This window comes from Sander lucioperca, chromosome 5, assembly GCF_008315115.2.
Source record: "Sander lucioperca isolate FBNREF2018 chromosome 5, SLUC_FBN_1.2, whole genome shotgun sequence".
Classification (NCBI taxonomy): domain Eukaryota; kingdom Metazoa; phylum Chordata; class Actinopteri; order Perciformes; family Percidae; genus Sander; species Sander lucioperca.
Genome location: NC_050177.1, coordinates 28331933 through 28352856, shown reverse-complemented (window position 1 = coordinate 28352856; position 20924 = coordinate 28331933). Strand labels below are relative to the sequence as shown.

Below are 20924 nucleotides of genomic sequence, written 5' to 3'. Positions count from 1 at the left end.
TGAAGTAAAAAATCTCAGTGCTTCCTAGATTTTTGCTGGGAATGTGTAGAGGTTTTAGTACAAATTGTGATGAGAGCCAGGGTAACTGTTATCACAGGAGCTGTAATGTCAAAAATCTATGAAAGTAAAGGATCTTCTGCAAATACAGTATCTCTCTCTCTCTCTCTCTCTCTCTCTGTCTTGCCCTTTACTCCATCTGTGTGCATACCACTCTTTTCTCAGATAATAAGCAATGCCACCAGTTCAACCCTGCCTGTGATGCTGTATCTCTTCCCCTCTCTCTCCTCTGTACTCATAAATGAAGAAGCCAGGGGACATTCCAACAGCTGCTCTCTCTCTCTTCCCCTTTTCCTTCTGCTCATAGGCGAAGTAACATTTTCAAATCAGTCTCTCTCTTTCTTGTTCCTCTCCCTGACAGAATGACAAAGCTTATCTCCTTATCCGTTTGTTTGACAGCCTTTAAGAGAACACTTTCTTATCCTCACCCTCCCTCCTGCCCTCCTGCCCTTCTGCTCTCTTTCCCCTATCCCTCCATCTCTCTTCTACTGTTGAGTGGACGTGTGAGAAAAGAACAGTTGGCCAATACATTTTGGCATTTTACTGACAGTGTTGCTAGATGCTCCCTCTCTCCCTTCCGCCTTCATCTCCCATCTACATATCTCCTCATATCATCCTATCTCTCAGTTTTATTGTGGAGGTAAAATAAGCATTTTACCTGGAGGTTTGTGTGTGTGTGTGTGTGTGTGTGAGAGAGAGTGTATTCCTCACCAGCAGTGAGTAGTAGACTTTGAATCCCGGCTTTGCAACAAAGTAATCGTCAGACTTGAAGGTGACTCTGAGCGTGTTGGTTTTGGATTTAAGACTAGGTGGTGCCTTCTGCCCACACCAGCGACCCCAAATTATAGTGCTGGTCTCTGATTGGTCCTCCACTTCAACAAAGTCATACCTGGAGCGAGAGAGAGAGATATGGAGAAAGAGAGGTAGATGAATGTGAAAGATGGAGGATAAAACTTGCACATAAGAAAATAGAAAAGCTGAGACTTTGAAACTTAAAAAAACATACTATATAGAGTTTCTTGTGCAATGAAATATTATTACCCTCATTTTAGGCGTGCTTTCTTTTGGCTTTATGTATAAATTTAGGCAGTAGTTGGACATTTTGGTAAATATGTTAATACACTTTCTTGCTCAGAGGTAAATGAGATGATCCATACCACTCTCATGTCCGTATTTAATGCTAAGCTAAGCAGCTGCTGGTTCTAGCTTCATTTTGTACGAGAGTGAATTGGATCTTCTCACTTAACTCTTGGCAAGAAAACTAATAAGCCTATTTATAAAAGTTTTTTTCCAGATCTCAGCAACTACTCTGGTGAGTACAGTGTTATCATAAACAATAAAAATGATATGATATGACCCAATTTGAAATAAACTAATTTCCCTTAAAAGTTATGTGTACATTTAGCTCCTTCTGACACTCATAAGCCAAGTTTAGGTTGATCTTAGGATCTTAAGATTCTTTAACTTTAGTGACCAAACCTATGATGAGACAAATTTACGATGTATTCTCAAATCACTGGGCCACCCTTCCAAACTATTAATCAATAACTTTTCAATTAACTTAAGATAACAAGCATTTTGCTTGTTTTTGGATAACTTTACAGCAATCAATTCCCCAGTCAATTAGTGAGTCAATTTATCAACCGCACGCACACACACACACACACACACACACACACACACACACACACACACATACAGATTTGAAAAACTGGGCAAAGCTCCTTCCTCCCTCTTCATACCTTTCTAAATCATTCCTTCCCCCTCTCCTCCCCTGCTGCTCCCCATTGTCTTTGTCAGCAAAGTGCTTACAAAGATGGTTGAGTTGCATATGGGGATTAAAAAGTATTTTATCCCCTCAACCCTCAAGGACAAACTCTTATATCTTATACTTCTTGGCAATAAAACAAAATTCAACTATACATCTCTCTCAAAGTGATGCCACCCCCACACCTTCCTATATTTCTCTCACATCCTTTCAATCACAGCTTATTGTTGGTGTGCTAATATGCTTACATTAACAAATCATTTTCACATATTTTACTGTTGCTATTGTACGTCCTTTCAACTTGAGACTTATGAGCCATAAACTTTTCCTTTCTTCTCTGTTACTCCAAACGGTCCTCTCCATCTTTTCCTCACTCACACTCTGGTTCTGTAATCACTGTTACTTTCATCTGGCTTCCGTCCTTTATAGCCACTTGTAATTCGTCAATACTTCCTCTTCTTTGTGCTCTATACCTTTATCCTTCTTTTTGCCATTCAGGTATAAGCCCTCTCTCCTTTTGTCTGTTTTTTTTACTCTGCTCTAATCCTCTTTTCTGAATTCTATCACTCCACTCTCCATTAGTTTTTTTTCCCAAATCTTTTTGAATCTCATGTTTTACCTGCACACTCCATTATCAGCTTCCTCCAGGCCGAAGTGTCCGTCAAACTCCAGGTGTATGTGGCTCCCTGGTGGCGACACCAGTTTCCATGACAACAGCAGATTGCGGGGATAAGCGTTGGGGTAGCGTGGACTGGGGATGGCTCCACCCACTGACGTTACTGTGATGTTTTCTTCTTTGCAGTACAAGTCTGTGGTGAGGCGATTGCTGTCTGTTAGTGGTTACAACTAATCAGTTAGTTAGTCAAGTTGTAAATTAACACAAGCAGAGCAGCTTGTTCACAGACACACACAATGGAAATCTACATGCATGAACAACAAATAGACTTTTATGGAAGAGATAGACGCAAACACAAAAACATACACAGACGAACAATTCAAATACTAAGGTGACATTTCCGTCTAATGATAACATAACCTCAGCAAAGGTACTTCTTAGCACTTATAGGCTTTCAGCCTAATGTACAAAGAAATACCTTAAAGGTGCTGATCATTTTCTTGCCAATTATTAAATTAGAGGATGATACATCTCTCATAACTGGCCCTTCAATATGAACTTACAGCCAACTGCCGGTTAGCTTAGCTTGAATACTGAAAAATGGCTACCCTGGCTCTATCTGAAGGTTAAAAGAAATCCACCTAAAAATAGCAAATTTGTCGTTTTTTCTGCTTTGTTTTTTTATACGGTTGTGTTTCTTGGTTGTGGATCTGCTGAACATTGTGTTTTTGAGGATGTTTATGGATATGTTTGTGTATCTGCCCTAGTTCCAAAGTATAATTCTGACCTTTTCACACTCATTTGATTTTAATATTTCTTGTGTACAAGTATAAAAATGAAGTTCATTGCACTGCTGTGCCAAAACAGCAAAAAACTGCATCTTTACTGTACTGTGCTCTGTCTACTTTACTAGCTCACTGCTAACACATACACACACACACACACACACACACACACATGCGCATGCACGAACACACGCACGCACTACATTCTAAAATGAGATAACATCTACCTACCTACCAACAAAAATAAAATGACAAATGTCATGGGCTCTGTATTATTAGCTTCATTGCTTTACTCTAGTTTTTAAAGTAGTGTTATAAGTATAACTGCTCATCAGTACTGATTAACGTCATAATCACACCTGAACGCCATCTGAATGTCGCATCCTGATTAGTCAACTCAATCATACTGTAAATCAAGTTTTGATCTTGCACAACAAAACTTTTTCCCTCATCATTTTACTGCTGACTTCCTGAAAATTAGAAAAGTATACACACAGAAACATACAAAGTCTAAGGTCAGTCTGTGTGCTGAAGTAGGCTGACAGGGCTGTAATTTCTGAGCGGTGTGTGGTTTTTGTGAGAGAGAAAGCTGAATGCATAATCAAGCCACTGCAGCCTGCACCCCTGGGAGATGATAATGAAGCTTTGGCCCTTTCCTCCACCTCTTCACTGCAAACTTCCCTTAATTGTGTCCTATCCCCTCTCTCCCTTCTTCTTCTTGCTTCAGTCAGTAATTCTGTCTCATCGGTCATTCTTCAGGAGTCACACCCTTTGCTAATTCTGGCTCTAGCAATTAACAATGTGTGTGTGTGTGTGTGTGTGTGTGTAGGGGGGGGGGGGAGGGGGGGGGGACATACTTTCAGTCATGAGCATTTATGCTTGTGTGAATGTGTCAATATGCGTGTGTGTGCATTCGTGAGTGTGTGTGTTGGGGCAGAGTGTGTTTGTGCAGGAATTCTTCCACTCTGCTGATCAGAAGCCTGACTGTGGAGGTCCATTCAGTCACAAAAGTGCTTACATGTCAGGAACTTTCACCCACTAAGGTCATTGGGGAACTGTGTGTGTGTGTGTGTGTGTGTGTGTGACAGCTTGAGTGTGCCTTAGAGTATTTGCATATGTTCATGAGGAAATGTGTGTTCATGTGTATGTGATCATTATTTCTTTGTATACAGAGTGTCTATTTTATAGTGTACATCATTTTTCTCAAGCCAACACTGCATGTTTATGTTCCCCACTGACATTTATGTTTGTGCATACAGGAAAATGCATTGCATTTTGAAAGCATTTATGAAGTGTTAGATCACTTTTATTCAAAGATAGATATATAGCCCTTATAGCTTAGGTAAACTGTAAGTCCATAGTTGACTTCCACACACATGGATCTGATGTCATTTTTTTTACAATCTGACTCTATTTTTGTCATACACACAAAGTGACAAATAACACCCACAGGCAGCCACTGAAATCACATCACATTTCATATTTATACATTGTGAATTTGTGAACTATAGTACAGCTACAATATTTGTTCACGGCCCCGAGTTTTACGTATTACTGCACACTTTGGTGTGTTAAAGCTCTTGGCCTAGCACAGACCCATAGGTTGAGATAAGCCTGGTACCCCGTCAAAACCACAAGCAGTAGTCATTGGAAGTGTTGTTCCCTGGGAAATACCTCTCCCTAGTTTTCCTCAACAATGCAAAGATCGTGGCTGTCAGGTAAACAGAAGTGGCACAACATCAATCATCATGTATATCAAGGAACCTTCTTGAGGCAACAGAGAAAATTAGCAATAGCTTACTCATCTTGCCAGTGCAAGATGAGTAAGCTATCTTCAAATTGTAAGAAAAAAAAATACATAGAACCCATAACATAGAGACACAGACACACTCACCTATGTCCCTCTTACTGTATATTTTATTTCTAAAGGGAATTTGGTGTCACATCCATTCATTCGGCTTTGTTTTTTCTGAAACGTGTTGCCCTTTTCCACAATTGCTTGTGAAGTTTGCATGATAGTTAGAATGGTACTACTATTGTTGTAGAAAAAGAGTATTATCCGAGCGCAGCAGAGGACGAGAGCTTTAGAGATTGTTTCAATGGCTGATCTGGATTCAAACTGCTTTATAGCTCTATAGCTGATCCTAACTTCTGACCTATCTGGACTAAAGAGAGTATATAACTTTCTGTAACTAGCTTTCTAATATGGCTGATCGATACGGGAAACTAATCTAATTGTGATTTTTTTTAATCAATATTGTGATTCAGTATGCAATTAAATTTAAAGTTCTTTATTTTCTGTATTATTCACTATACACCAGCTATCACTCTATAGTATGACCAACACAACTTGGATACAGCAGATGAAAAACCTTCAATCACAGTAGAATATTATTACTTGTTACTTCGAGCCTTGTTAACATATAATATGCTCATCATGATTTAACTTAATATTAGTCCTGTCAAACGATTAAAATATTTAATCGCGATTAATCACATTAATTTCATAATTAACTCGCAATTAATCGCACATTTTTATCTATTCTAAATGTCCCTAGATTTCGTTTTGTCCAATTATTTTTTCTCATTTTAATGCTCTTGTCAAAATGGAAAAGTGGATCGGCTTGCTTTGTGTTTTTGTTGCCTGGCTTTGACGAGGAGGCGGAGAAATGGCATCAGCTGTGTGCTTGGTGGTATTTCAGACTGGACGTGCTGCGATGATAGCTCAGTTCACAACGACAAAACACACAGATCACTTTGATCTTGTCAATGGAACCATTTGGCAACTTTTTAAAAGTAAACTTTCCATTCAGAATCTTATTGGCATCTATTTCGGCGTCTCGCGCTCGCCATCCACTCAAAACGTAACATTAGCCTACTACTCTGGCCGGCTCGCAAGCCCAAACAAGTGTTGTTTTGTTTCCAGTCTAGCTAGATCCGGTGTGGTGTTGTAGTTTTTCTAACGTTACTAGTTGTTGCAACAGCATGTGAAAAAAACTACAAAGTTTGCTATGCCAAAAATAACGTTAATCTCGCTATAAAAAAATTGACGCCGTTAAAATGGGTTTGCATTAATAACGCGTTTAACTGACAGCACTACTTAATATATAAATAAAATCTGAAAAAACAACAGCAAAGCAATGCAGGACAACAGGACATTAATATATGAAATATAAATATGAATATTACTGATCTCCAGTCAGTTACAAATCACACAAACTAAAGTGGACACTAACTATGGCTCTGCCACTTTAAAAATATTCAGATAACTCAAAGCCTCATTGTAGTCAGTTTCTCTCTCTCGCTCTCTCTCTCTCTCTCTCTCACTCTTTTGACCACACACTCGCTATGCTACTCTCACAGCAATGTAACATGTAAACATGTGGATTGCACTTAAACCCGACTTTGGCCAATTTCACACAGTACTGCGAGCATCAAAGCTTGTGTCTGGGTTTACAAGTTGTTTTCTTCATCTACTCTCACTCACATATGTTACATGGAGCGTAAGGCGACATACGTGTGTGTGCGCATGAAGCCCACAAGGTCAGGTGTTTCCGACCCTCTGGTTGTTGTGTTTTTAGCCCGGAAATACTAGGACAGTGAGACATTTTTGTTTTTTGTTTAGCTCTGTACTTCACCATGTTGGACCTGAAATGAAACCGTGACTATACTGACTTTTACCTATAATAGTGTTTGAGAGTTTTTACATCTTTACTGTGTAAAATGCTACACTTGTTTATTGATGTGGGCGTGAACACCATCAAGTCAGCAAAGTCAGGACTTTAACCTTACGGCCTCAAGTCTTGTAGTCAGTTCAGTTCAGTTCAATTCTATTTTTATAGCACGTTTAAAAACAACCATAGTTGACCAAAGTGCTTAACAAGCTAAAAAAAAAAACCAAAAGATAATATACACAAACAATACACAGTATACACAATACAAAAAAACCAACAGTAAAAGAAAAGAAAAGGACAAGGTGTCAAAGCTCAACGTGAATTGAAAGCCAACGAATAGTAGTGGGTCTTAAGCAAGGACTTGAATGTTTCAACGGTCCGAGATGTTCTTATATGAATAGGTAAACTATTCCAGAGGTTTGGAGCAGCCACTGCAAAGGCTCGGTCACCTTTATTTTTTAACCTGGATCTGGGCACATCGAGGATCATCTGATTGGAAGACCTCAGTGCTTTGACAGGTGTGTGGACATGTAAAAGCTCCGATAAATAAGAAGGCGACAACCCATTTAAAATCTTAAAAACAAGCAATACAATTTTAAAATCAATCCTGAAACAGACAGGAAGCCAGTGGAGCGTGGCCAAAACTGATGTAATGTGGTCGCGCTTTTTGGTCCCAGACGAAGGGATAAATGATCCAATCCAACATATAAAGAGTTACAGTAGTCTAATCGAGACGTAATAAATGCATGTATGACTCTTGGCCTTGACCTTAGCCAAAAGTCTTAGCTGGAAGAAACTGGTTTTAATAACAGAACTAATCTGTTTGTCAAATTTAAAAGCACTGTCAAAAATCTGATTCAGATTCAATTTGCTGGAGTACAGGGCCAATGCAAAAAAGAAGAATGTGTCACTCTCCATATCGCAGAGAGGGCACGGGATGAATGAAATATATGAAATTTTGAGAGGTTGTTATTACAGGGCCTAACCATGCATGCAAAGATCTGTTCTTCTGGTAAATCGCCTCCAAATACGGTACCAAATAAAGTTTAATTTATCTTAACTGTCTTAAATGCACAAAAACACTTTTAGTTTTTACAACATCAAGCTGAGCTTACTTTAGGCATTTTCATAGCTAACTGGTGTTTTTTTTTTTTTATGTATTTCTTAGGTATTTTATTATATAGTTGCAACTATAATAGCATTTGTATGGATTAAAAAAAACTTGTTGCAGGTGGGAATAAAAAAAATTTCAGGAGTGGGATGGCGCATCTGCTCAAGCAAGTTGTAATAGTCGGAAATCCTGGGGAAGAGGCAGTTAAGGATTAAATAAGCAATCCCATGTAACTCTTATCTTGGATAGCCACTGTTTCTTAGAGAGAAGACACACCAGCCGATAATCGGCCGTCGGACCATCTGGCGAGGTCGGTGACTCGAGTCTGTTCGGTGTGTCCCGTGCTGTCGGCCGTCCGAGGAGCCGTCGGCATTCATTTGGGCCGACCCGACATGTTCAGTCTGGAGACAGGGCAGTCGGGACTCGCCCGGAAATGGGGAGCCGATGAGCCGCTCAAAATCTGACGGAAATCTTTTAAACTGACCTTTGTCAATCTGAAATGAAGACAGATTCAGAAACTGCATGGCCTATTTCTCGCTTAAAATGTTTTCAGAAACACGTTTCAGTGAACTATTTTAGTACAATATGAGATCATATTCTGATCAAGCCGCCATGACAGTCTGGCTGTGAATTTCCAGAGAAAAAAGAACCACGTGACGCGTTCGTCCAATCAGCTGCCGGTTTTCATTTTCTGGGAAATAATCAGACTGTTAATGGAAACAATACAGAGCAGCGCTGCCTGCTTCTATGGAGACGTATTACGTTTCGCGCACGCGCAGAGCGTACGCTCAAGTCGGCGTCGCCTCAGTGTCTTCTGAGGCATTTTTTGGACCTCGGGGACCCGACTGTTCTTTTTCTGCCGACGGTCGGCCCATCTGGTTGGTGTGTCAGGGCCTTAAATGTACTGCAAGTATTTTTAGTCTTTATCAGTCTATCTATTGTTGTATACATGGCTCTCTTTTACAAGCCTTAGCAACATAACATCACAGCACTTAAGACTATCTAATTCTTCCCATTAAAGCCACAAAACTTGAGAATTAGAAACACTTATCTCTTTTGAACGTGACAGAAAGTTAAAGTTCTGCAATCTCAGGAAATAAGATGATGTCAGAAGTGCTGATAATATCACTGACAGTCTGACTCACACCCCTAGATTTAAACACACACACACACACGCACACACACGCGCAATCTCAATGACACTGGCAATTAAGCTTTCAGACTCCTGATCTGACACTTAAATAACGGTTACAAAGATGCTGCGTGACTGTGTGATGTGAGTGTCTATTAAAGTGTGTTTGTGGGTGTTAGGTTGCAAGAAAACGTTCTTGATTGTATGTGTATTTGCATAGATTTTGCCAGGAACTATGTGATTAAATTCTCACAAATTAAACTTGGCTCTCCCAACTCTAGTGTCAGGGTGTGATGTTCTACATGGCTCTGAAATCTATTTTTGATCCAAGTGCCAATCACACTCACCAATCTCCCAGCAACCAGTGAGCTGCATCAGAGACCAAATCATATCTCTGTGGAGCAAGCACTGAAGTCACAAGAAAAGAACTGATGATGTAGAGGAGTTATTCAACTTCATATTTCTCTCCTAATTAAAAGTGCTACAGGTGTGCAAACATTCCACTAATATTAACGTTTTTAATCTATGTCTCTATTCTGTGCAAACCAATTTTTTTCTTTAGTTTGCATATGATGCATTCTCACTCAAGAGACACAATCCCACAGGACATTACCTATAACAAGGCAACCCCATTTCCTATCTGCCATCCCGTCTAACATATCCAGTCTGACTTTCATCTACTCAAATTGAATTCTCATAAGCCCCAACACTAGCTAACAGGACACGCATAAGACATTCACTCTCTGCCGTGAAGAACTCCCCAGAGACATGCAACACTTCTCGTTCTTGGTGGCATTCAGTTTAAAAATAGGTACTTTAAAATGTCATGGATTGGATCTTTGAGATTATGAAATTATTTTAAAACTAAGTAAATTACATACATTTAAAAAAATCCAAACAATCCTAACCCTAACCCAGTCCAAAGGTAAAACAATCTGACCAATCAACCAACCACTAATTAACATGTTACTTATCTCAGTTGTTTGTGTCTGTACTTTTTTTTTAATACAAGGAGCCATGTGCCGGACTATTCCTTGGCTAACTGCATAAAGTCTCCACTGGTTGCCTGGCAACTGAAAGCAAATAAGTGTATTTTTCAAAATGTTAAACTATTGCTTATTATAATGGGCGGAAAAAATACTTTTAGGTACACAGAGCGTGCATGGACATTTCAATGACAGGACTAGGGAGTAGAAAAATCTATCATCTGTTTGAATGTTGAAGACAAGCATCTGAAAAAGTCTGACATGTCAAGGGAAAGACTTATTAATAAAGCAGTTGGCATGCTGGCTGCATAGTAGTTTGTATGCAGCAGTTGATTACTTCAACTTCATTCATATTGTGAGACAGTAACTGGCTCAACCACTGGGCCTGGTAATAGGGACTGAATTTTAGTGAGGATGATATTACCCGCTTTGGCATGAATGAACCCTGGGAAGTAGCTCTACCAACATTTTATAGAAAAAGAGACAGTATCTTAATAAAACAATTCTCTACTCTATTATTCTTATCATTATTATTACAGACCCATTTGCTGTCATGCCTAGTTATCTGCTGAATTGTTTATTCATCTGTGTTTGGCAACAGAGTGTAAAACATTGCCCATTAGCAGCAAAACTGCTTCTGAACACTGTGTAAGCATGTGTGTCCTGCGTGATTGTGTTTAAATGTGTGTTTGTACAGTGGGTTTGTTTGTGCACATCTGTTAGTCACTATTACATGTATGTGTGTGTGTCTGTGTGTCTGTGTCTGTGCGTGTGTGTGTATTGGTTGTTGATGCGGGAAGCTGTACTTGCACCCTCAGAGTATTTCCACCCATGAGAAATAACCAAAGTCATTTCCATCTGGTTAAATGTAGCTCAAGGCCTGTGTGTGTGTGTGTGTGTGTGTGTGTGTGTGTGTGTGTGTGTGTGTGTGTGTGTGTACACGTGTGTACACACATTACTATGCTGCTTATCAAAGCCTGTGCTGGCTCCACTGTTTTTTCCCACTCTCTCATGACAAATCAGCTTTAAATATTCTCCCATGTTTCTCAGTCACGCCCACACGAGCATAGAGGCATGAAAAAGACACACACACACACACACACACACCCTGGAGGTGAACACTGCATGCCGAGGGGTGTCAGCTTTGGTCAGCATCGGCTCTTGCATTTCTCCTCCTCTCTCTTCTTCACTTCCCTGTTCCCTCCATCCTGCACCATCTTCTCTAGCTCTGCTTCACTCTCTTTTTGACCATGACAGAAACACTGAAGCTCTAATTTTTCTTTCTTTTACACCAAATGGATACCTGATTTACATTCTCATATTTTTAAAGATTTCACACCTCAGGGACCGAGTCCTGTGACCATGGTCTGACTTGGTCCCTGAGGCATTAAATATTAATACATTGAAAATGGTCAAAAACACTACTGGAGCTCCCTTCCTCTTTCTCTTCCTCAGTCTGAGATGTTCCTCTTTTCTTCAAGATTATCATTTTGTTGTAGCCCAATCTTTGCAAAGAGACTGCATGTTTCCATTCTGAAGTGGAGCGATGGCATGAAGAGGAAGGCAGAATATAGAAGGGATAGACAGGAAGGACCTTTCAGTTACTGTCCAGTCTAACTTACTGAAATGATGATCAAGAAGGAGAATACATGGTTTAAAAAAAAGGGTGTGTGGGCGTGTCCAGTGCATTAGGCAAGCCACATAGGCATTCATCTGAGTGTTACATATGTGCAGAGGCAGCTGGAGTGTACATATCCATGAATTATAGAGAACAGCAGGCCTATATGGACAACAACGCACCACAGTCATCATGTGCCTTCAGTTGGACACAAACGAGCTGCTGTATTACAGTAGCTTGATGGCCACAGAGTTGTGGTCAGAAAAGTGTCATAGAATAACATGGATATGGATTTCCATCTGAATTATTTTGGAAATCTGTTTAAAAAGCATACAACAAAACAAAAATATACAGATAAAAACCAAACAAACATTCCATTTAAGTCCTTTCTTAAAATAGTGTATGTGTTTGTGTTCCAAGCAACAGAAAACATTTTTTAAAGTCGAACTGAAAGGTAATTTTTGCTAGAAAACAAAATCAGTAAAGGCAAAGGCAAATGTATTTATTTAGAGCACCTTCTCATACACAGAGGTCATTCAAAGTGCTTTACAGGCAAAAAGCAACAACAACAAATATACGTATACTGAGATACATGAAAAGACAACACATTATTTAAATGTACGACAACATTTTAAACAAAAATAATTAAAAGTACCATCAGACGAGATTAATTAAAAGCCCTGGAGAAGAGAACAGTCTTTAACTTGGATTTAAAAGTGGTAACAGTTGGTGCTTGCCTCAGATCCAGCGGAAGCTGATTCCAGCAGTGGGCAACATAATGGCTAAAGGCCGTTTCACCACTCTTGGAAAGAACTTTAGGCACCACCAACTGACCAGTACCTGCTGATCTGAGAGACCTACCCGGCTCATACTCAATAAACATATCCGCAATACTGCCGTGCAAAGCGAAAAGACCGTAACTCAATTTTGGTCGAAAATGAGTTATTGTCATTTTTGGAACATTAAAGATCTGCTTTATCATGTGGACAAATATCTTGAGTCAATTTTATTGTTTTGGGGAGAAAATTGTGTGTTGTCTTTGCCGTAACTTCAAAAGCTGTAGAGAAGCCGAGGCAGAATACCGTAACATCAGTTACGGTTCTTTGTCTTTGTTTCATGGCGCTTCAGAATGCTCAAATTGAGTTAAGGTACTCTGTAAATGCGATCCCCGCGCTGCACACACACACACACACACACACACACACACACACACACACACACACACACACACAGCAGAGGACGGCGCTGACATGCAGCACATGTACCTGACTGGGAAAGATACTGCTACGATCGTTACTGTAAGTAGGCTACAATAAAACCTAAAAGTAAATACGTATTACTACCCACTCACCTGTCTACAGACATACACATGTAGGAAGCGATATATTTCAATCTCTGTCTGGGCGCAGTCCACTCTCGTCCACTGCGCTGTTTACACAAACACAGCTCTACTCTACTCTAAATAGCGAATTTTGACAAACAAGCTAAAGCAAAAGCTGTCGGTTTGTAGTCTAACTGTTTATCTTAGTTTGCAACAAATCTTGAAATTTGGACAAATTCTTGTGGACTTAACTGCTGGCTAAACTAACCATCCTATCTGCAAAGCATCTATGGATGTATTATAAGACCAAAACAAACCAACGTGGCTACTTAATATGCACGTGAATGACGCCATCTTTATGTTCACGTCTTCATTCTTGCAATGAGTCTAAATTAGTGCCTCATATCCAAACAGAAGAACATGCTTTATATGCATTAAAACATCAAAACACTCTCATGCTTAATTCTGACGTCTGTCAGAGAGAGTGTGTGAATCAATCATGCGACTGCCTGTGTGGTACTAGTATGAGTATGAAATACAGAAAAAATTTATTGATATATCATTTTCATATGATGTTGATAAATGTGATGCCATTTTTATCATAGTGAGTCCAATATGATTAATATTGCTTACATTTTAAGTAAAAGTTATCATTGTTATCATAACATTGTGCTATAAAATAGAAGTTAAGGTCTTTTGCCTTGGTATGACCGATTGTCATTTTGTGGGCAATGCTAAGGCAGAATACAGTAACTTCCGAAAAAGGGTCAAAGGTCAAATTTGAGTTCAAAATTTTTTTGTCGATAGATTAATACAGGTATACACTACAAAATTTGAAAATTACAATATTATATCTATAACTCAATTGTCAGGACATTAAGATAACTTTAAAGTAATTTTTCCTCAGTTTCACACTCTGGCGAGTTAAGGTCTTTTGCCTTTGTAGGGCAGAATATATTTAGAGGGCCATTGAAAGACATATAGGCAATTAGAAGGGATTATATAGTAGATTATATCTTTTAGAATTTGGTGGACTAAAAATTGTACTAACCAAAAAAAAGTAATGTAAGTTTTATTTATTTGTCTCCTGTAATAGCATCCTCCACAGTGGGTGGGAATTTTTGGTTCCAACTGACTATCTGGGGGGGGTTAGCTTTAGAGGTCGACCAATATGGGTTTTCTCTGGCCGATGCCGATGCCAATCTTTAGAAATCAGGGTCAGCCGATGGCCGATTAATGCTGCCGATTTATTTTGGCCGATATTTGGCCAATATGTGCTTGTTTTTAAACCTCTATTTGAAAGATAAAATGTAACACTAATATACACAGAATTTCTCAACAAAAACATTTATTGAACGCTTCACCAATCTACACTTGTATACTTCAATTAAAATGTATAATGTAAAAACATACTGTATATTGTATAAATAATGTATGAAAAATATATTAAATAACCGAAACAGGTAAGAAGAAAAATATGTCAAATTTGTCAAATAAACCTTTCAATGAAAAAAATAAAGTTTAGTGCACTTAGCAGCATTTATTAAACTTCTGAGAATACAAATCTGCAAGCTTCACAGAAAGTGACATGTTATTATAATTAATATTATATATTTTCTCAACACTATTTCCTCCTAACTCCTGTTGAATCACATAAGACTAGGGCTATCTAAAGTCAATTCTTCTTCACCTTGTTTGCTAGATCATTGTTCATTTGTTGAAGTGTTTTATCTGTGTTTTGGGGATCCTACTGTTACATGCCCTGTTGCACTCATTAGGATCTTATCTGAGCACATTTCTGTCATTCAAACAACTCTTAGTTGTAATTTAAAACTCGTCCAGCCAATTTAATAAAATTGAGGGTTTTATTCGTACTCGAGTCCATAGATGCAGTTAATGGATACAGGCATGGAGAACTGAAGGCTCTGTTAGCAACGATTAGCTCCGTTAGCGGTTAGCTCCGTTAGCGGTTAGCTCCAGTTAGCTCCGTTATAGGAGTGGATGAGACTGCCACGGACAGGGGTAACAACCAGACTCTGATAAATGACATTCGGGGAGCTTCCACAGCGGTGTGGCCGCAGTGTTTTGTACGGTTTCATTAGTACAGTTAATCCCCGGGCAAGAACACCAGCAACATGCTACTACTAACGGTAGTGTCTGAGCCTGAAGTGACGAGACACACGGCAATACTTCACGAGGGGAGGGGCTGGAGGCAGCTGGTCTGGGTGCGCTGTAAAACCATAGACTGTATATAAGAATGGACCAACAGATCCCGTTGCTCTGGACGGAGACCAGTGAAGGCCGTTAGAAGCACTTTTCAGGTGAGCGCTGAGCGTTACTGCGCAGCCTCCAACTGAGAGAGACGACGTAAATGTGCCGTGAGCAACGTGTCTGAAAGTTGTAAGTCTTCTGGTAGCTGTGCCAAGAGAAATCTCAATCATTCCCAATCTTGCAGAGACGGAGAGCGTAGGTATATGTAAGGAGATAACATAGGCACAGGCTAATTATTGCTAACTAAAATGCTAGTTAACATTAGTAATTACACTTACTACAGACGAAACTGCCTGCGAGCTTCTCCTGTACTATACGGTAATTCCTCTACTATGCGACAGTAAGTCGCGTGGTTATGACACAATCGTTAGCCTATTTTTATAAAAACGTCTGCTACGGAGCCATAACGTGAGGTACAAGGTGATGGAGCCTTTTATACATTGTCGTGTTTCTTTAGAAATAAACAACGGACAAATAGAGTCTTTAAACGCTTCAGATGTAAAGTTATTCGCTGTCAAAGTGGCGCCAAAATGAATGGCAGTCAATGGAATGCTAACGGGGGGTGATCGCTTTGTAGCATTAAAATGGCGCCATAGGAGGTTCGCGGTCCGAGGAGAGGCTTACCCCCTTGTGTAAAACATGTCGCCTATTCATGTTTTTAACACTAGGCTGCCCGCAGATGTGCCTGCTTATTAATCGGCTTGATATACTGGGATGTTGGCCGATGCCGATTATGTCAAAAATGTCAAAAATCGGCCGATTAATCGGTCGACCTCTAGTTAGCTTTGTCCCATCTGTGTTTTGAGCACTCCCAATGTGACTCTGTATGTTTCTGATTCCAATCACCGGGTAACATACGGAGTGTTGAGGTAACAGAACTACCCATTATTGTGAGTTTTATTTGTCTTTATTTGTAAGTGCTGGTAACGTTAGCCAGCCCCCGTCTTTTGTATAATGTAAACATTATCAAAAAAGTAATGTCTTGTGGTAAGCAATGCCTACAATAGCATACTAGACTAAATAGCATCCACTTTCAAAGTAAAACACAAACCTAACCAAAAAAAACAAATGGGTGTTTAATGTGTGTGTTTAATGAGTTGCTAATGGTATATAACAAACAGTGCCTGTTGGAAAAGGGGAGAAATTGTAACGCCATTGTTATGCAGGGCTGTGGCGTGCTTCAGTCGGCAGAAGTTGAAGGCACATCTCCAGCAATGTGAGCATTTAACTTTTAGTCAACCGCTGTCATGCGAAACGCCTACCCAGAAGCCTGAATCTAAGAAGCGTTTTCCACTATGTCCAAAAAAACTTTTTCATAAAATGTAAAAATATGCACAATAGCTATCATCATAATTTAGATTCCCTTACACAAAAAGAGAGGAGAATTCCAATTTCAAATTGGTTCATTTAATGTGTTCATTTATAACTTTTTTAATCCACTTCCAATTACCTAACTTGTCTAACTGTAATATATTAAGGTTTGGCTTGAAACATATGCTAAGAAATATTTTGGTTGCCAGGCAACATTATCATATAAAACATAACTTTCTGAGCTTTTGGCTGACTTCGGTGACAAGACTGAATAAATATTGATGACTCACACTTGTAACTGAAATCCTCCACAAACACCCCCACCCCCCTCCCCTTCTCTCTTTCTTGCAGCAAACCTATAGTACATATTAGGCAGCCACTCATTTCTCCCTTCCTCTCTCTCTCTTTCTCTGCTTTTGGATCTCTTTCCTTTACTCCTCAGTTTCAGTGTGGGAGCCTCAGCATGTGACCACGTGCATGAGAAAGTGTGTGTGTGTGTGTGTGTGTGTGTGTGTGTGTGTGTGTGTGTGTGTGTGCTATGTGGGTATTTTGGTGAGCAAGTGCCTCTGTTTAAGGATTTTGAAGACTTTGTGTGGGTGCATTTGTGTATGTGTTCCTTTTGAAGCCGGCACAAAGGAATGTCCTATGACACGGACAGAGGAGGTTAGACAAACAGCCACAGACATGACCAAAACACTGTTTACTGAGCATACTTTACTCAGTTTCTTAGACTGACTACACACAATTCAGTGTGAACAAGTAGAGGGGGAACAGAAAGACAGATAGACAAAAATACAGAGGACAAAATGAAGGTAAAGAAAGGTTATAAATCAAGAATAAGACAAAGCATGGACAAGGTCTGATGAGAGAAAAACAGGAAGTGATTGAGTGAGGTAGAGAAGGACAGAGAAGAGAAAAGAAGGGAGTGAAAGGGAAACGGGGAGAAAGAAAAGAGAGAGAGAGAGAGAAAATAAATGTAAAAACAGAGCAGATAAAGAAAGAGGGAGAATAGGCAGTGGAAAGACAGAGGGGGGAACACTGCCACAGCTACTGTACTGTGAAAAGAACAAGGAAAGTCCACAAAGCCCCAGGATACCTCAACACATCAAACACTAAGGCTGCACCACAGTACATATCTGAGTTGCACTCATAAATAGTCCAAGGTAATTGCTTTGTGTGCATCTGTGAAGTTACTGTATGTGCATGTTTGTGTCTGTGTGTCATTTGCTTTGTTGTGATGTGTGCCCTTTCTGGTCTACACATCCCTGCCTCTGTCCCCCTCAAATTGATGAATTTCACCATGAAAATTCACCAATAGACCATATATTACCAGTACCTAAAATATAAGTATTTTAAACTAAGTAAAGCGCTGTTACGTGAATAGTCTATAGTGCGATTGAACAATAAAATCCGAGCGGCAGTTGCTGGTTGTATTTAGCTACAGAGTTCCGGGATGCCAGCTACCTGCAGCAGTTGTTTAGCCGCCAATAGGTGACTGTGAGCCGGCCACAGGCACCACCAGATGATTATCAGGGGCCATGGTAGTAAATTTTAGCCAAAAGAATTGAGCGTCATGCAGTGATGGCAGTTAAGTTTAGGCACCAAAACGACTAGTTAAGTTTAGGAAAAAGCTTGTGGTTAAAACACATTTCAGAGAAACAAATGAGTGCTTCCTTGGTAAAATTATTTTGTTTAGAGCCGCGAAGTGGACTCCACTCCGCTGCTTGAAAGTGCTGTGTTTTATGTTGACACCATGTTGTGCTATTTCTTTTTCAGATTATTTTCCATTGACTATTGCAATTCATAAATAAGTGCTGAGTGGCACGATCCATGGTATTGAAAGAGGATTACTATTTCTTATTTCATGAGCTATCAGAAATTTGGGGTAATGCATTTAAAAAAAAAATAATAATTATCATTTTAAAAAGAAGCATTCAAATACTGATTTGGGCGTCCATTACCATGGCAGCGATCGAAGCTTCAAAGTACAGCTGGGCAATATATCGATATTATATGGATATCGTGATATGAGACTAGATATCATCTTAGATTTTGGTTATCGTAATAACATAATATGGCATAAGTGTTGTCTTTTACTGGTTTTAAAGGCTGCATTACAGTAAAGTTGAAAGACAGAAAAAATTACATTTTTTGAACTTACCAGACTGTTATAACTGTTAGATTATTTGCCTTTACCCACTTAGTCATTATATCCACATTACTGATGATTATTTATCAAAAATCTCATTGTGTAAATATTTTGTAAAAGCACCAACAGTCAACACTACAATATCATTGTGGTATCGCTATTGAGGTATTTGGTCAAAAATATCGTGATATTTGATTTTCCCCATATCGCCCAGCCCTACTTCAAAGCATTCGGGTCAGCCCTACTGCACAAACAAACAAGTTTTAAATTTGTATAAACTGCAAAGGACTATACTATGGGTTAGCAAGTTTAAGCCACACATTAATTCAACCTCACATTACTGCCATGTTTCCCAAAGTATACCGATACTTTTATATTCCATAATGTACCTGTAGCGTCTATCAATGTTTGTTTTAACTGTGATAATGTCCTACATTTCTTATGTGTTGCATCACACTTAAAATTCAAGCAAATTTAGTATGCACACTAACATATTTGTCAGTGTACACCTGACATCCTCAAATCAAAGTCGAAATGTGTGAATGGAAATGGGACACAGCTTTAGTCCTGTTTCTACAAGCTAATGTTTGTATCCCACTAAGCTAACATCTTCTCTACATTCTCCCTGTCTTGTGCTAGTCCACTTAACATGCTCCCGTCCTCTGCTGTGATGTGCTACTGTTTAACACCTTGGCTAAGCTCGCTGAATAATGCAGAGGGGACCAACACTCGCTGAGTCAGCACTGAGGACAGGTCGGTGGAGACACTGTGGCTGAACGGCTTGAGCACCCATAACCCCAAATACGTAGGTGGCGCACACACAAGCAGATGCATGGGTGATTGGACGCAAAAATATACATATTCATGGTTGCCCACATGAAGACGCTTAAACTGAGGAGTACTAACACATGCACATATAGAGACACAAAGAGAAAAGAAAGAGAGGGAGAGAGAGCCTGGGGCACTTAAAGGTATTGAGAAGCATATCTGTGCAAAAATGTCATTGAGCTCTCGAGGCAAGAGATGGCGATGGAATGCATTATCAATGCAGATTGAAGCATGTTTCATACAGTAGTTGAAACATTTTCCTTTATAACATTGTATTATGGCACACCAATATTTGCTTTAAAAGTACATATAAAGTATGTGAGTATTTCATGTGGATAACATTGTGTTACATGTTTTTATCCAGCCGTTACTGTAACATCTATGCTGGTTAGAGATGCTGACATATGCATAATGCAATTCGTTTAACCAGAATAACAGCACAGCCACATATATAAACTTTCACTCAGTCACAAGCTATACCGACACACATTAATTTATAACTCAGTCTTACACATGACTACATACACACATGCTCATGAGTCATACACATTAACAGCTACAGTGTTGCACAAACGGAGGGGTGAAGGAGGCGTCAAAGGACGTTTGACAGAAAGCTCCATCTCGCTAAATGAGGAGGATGGAAAACAAATTGAGAAAAAAGGGGAACAAGAAAAAGACAGACAGGGAAGAGGACAGGAAGATATAGAGAAAGAGAGAAGAGGGAAAAGAAGTGATAGATAAGACACAAATCCATGACTGCAAGAAGGAGGGAGAGAAGAGAGGAAAAAGCAACTGGGTGTGAGAAGCCGACTCAAGTTGTACCGACAGATTGTGAGGAGGGTTTGAGGGAGGGGCAGGATAGAGAGAAGCAGAGGATGAGGGATGAGAGGGGCTTGTCCCTGTGTAACCTCCTATACTGTGATGTAGTGTATTTACCCACACTACATCAGCAATATCCTCCCTGTGTGTGTGTCTGTACAGTATGTGTGGCTTGATGCAGTGCTGCGTGTGCATTATCTTCCATGTTATCTCTTTGTTCAATGCTGTATCTGTAATATTAAGAATGCAAATCATCAGACGTACTGTTTCGTTTGATCACTGTGCCTGTTAATCATGCAGATGGCGAATCTTTGTTGTGTATAATTCTGGCTCAAGGTTGGATTAGGCCTGGGTCTTTGTTATACTTGTCACATACCAAGAAATGCCAGGGGATTCTTCAGATATGTCTAACGTCTGTCATTCAAACTGCTAAATGTCAAGAATACTATCTTAGATGCAATCACGGCACATGCATTTT

General features: G+C 39.6%; 1 protein-coding gene across 2 annotated transcripts in view; it reads right to left on the bottom strand.

Annotated features, from left to right (window-relative positions):
* The window catches only part of pdgfd (platelet derived growth factor d), a 74929-nt gene that overhangs the window by 35641 nt on the left and 18364 nt on the right, over positions 1-20924 (bottom strand). For both annotated transcript variants that reach the window (XM_031297230.2, XM_036001646.1), the window contains exons 2-3: positions 2445-2634; positions 769-946 (exon numbers count right to left, since the gene is read on the bottom strand). In XM_031297230.2, coding sequence (XP_031153090.1) covers positions 769-946; positions 2445-2634 — 368 coding nt within the window. The remainder of the gene's footprint in view (positions 1-768; positions 947-2444; positions 2635-20924) is intronic.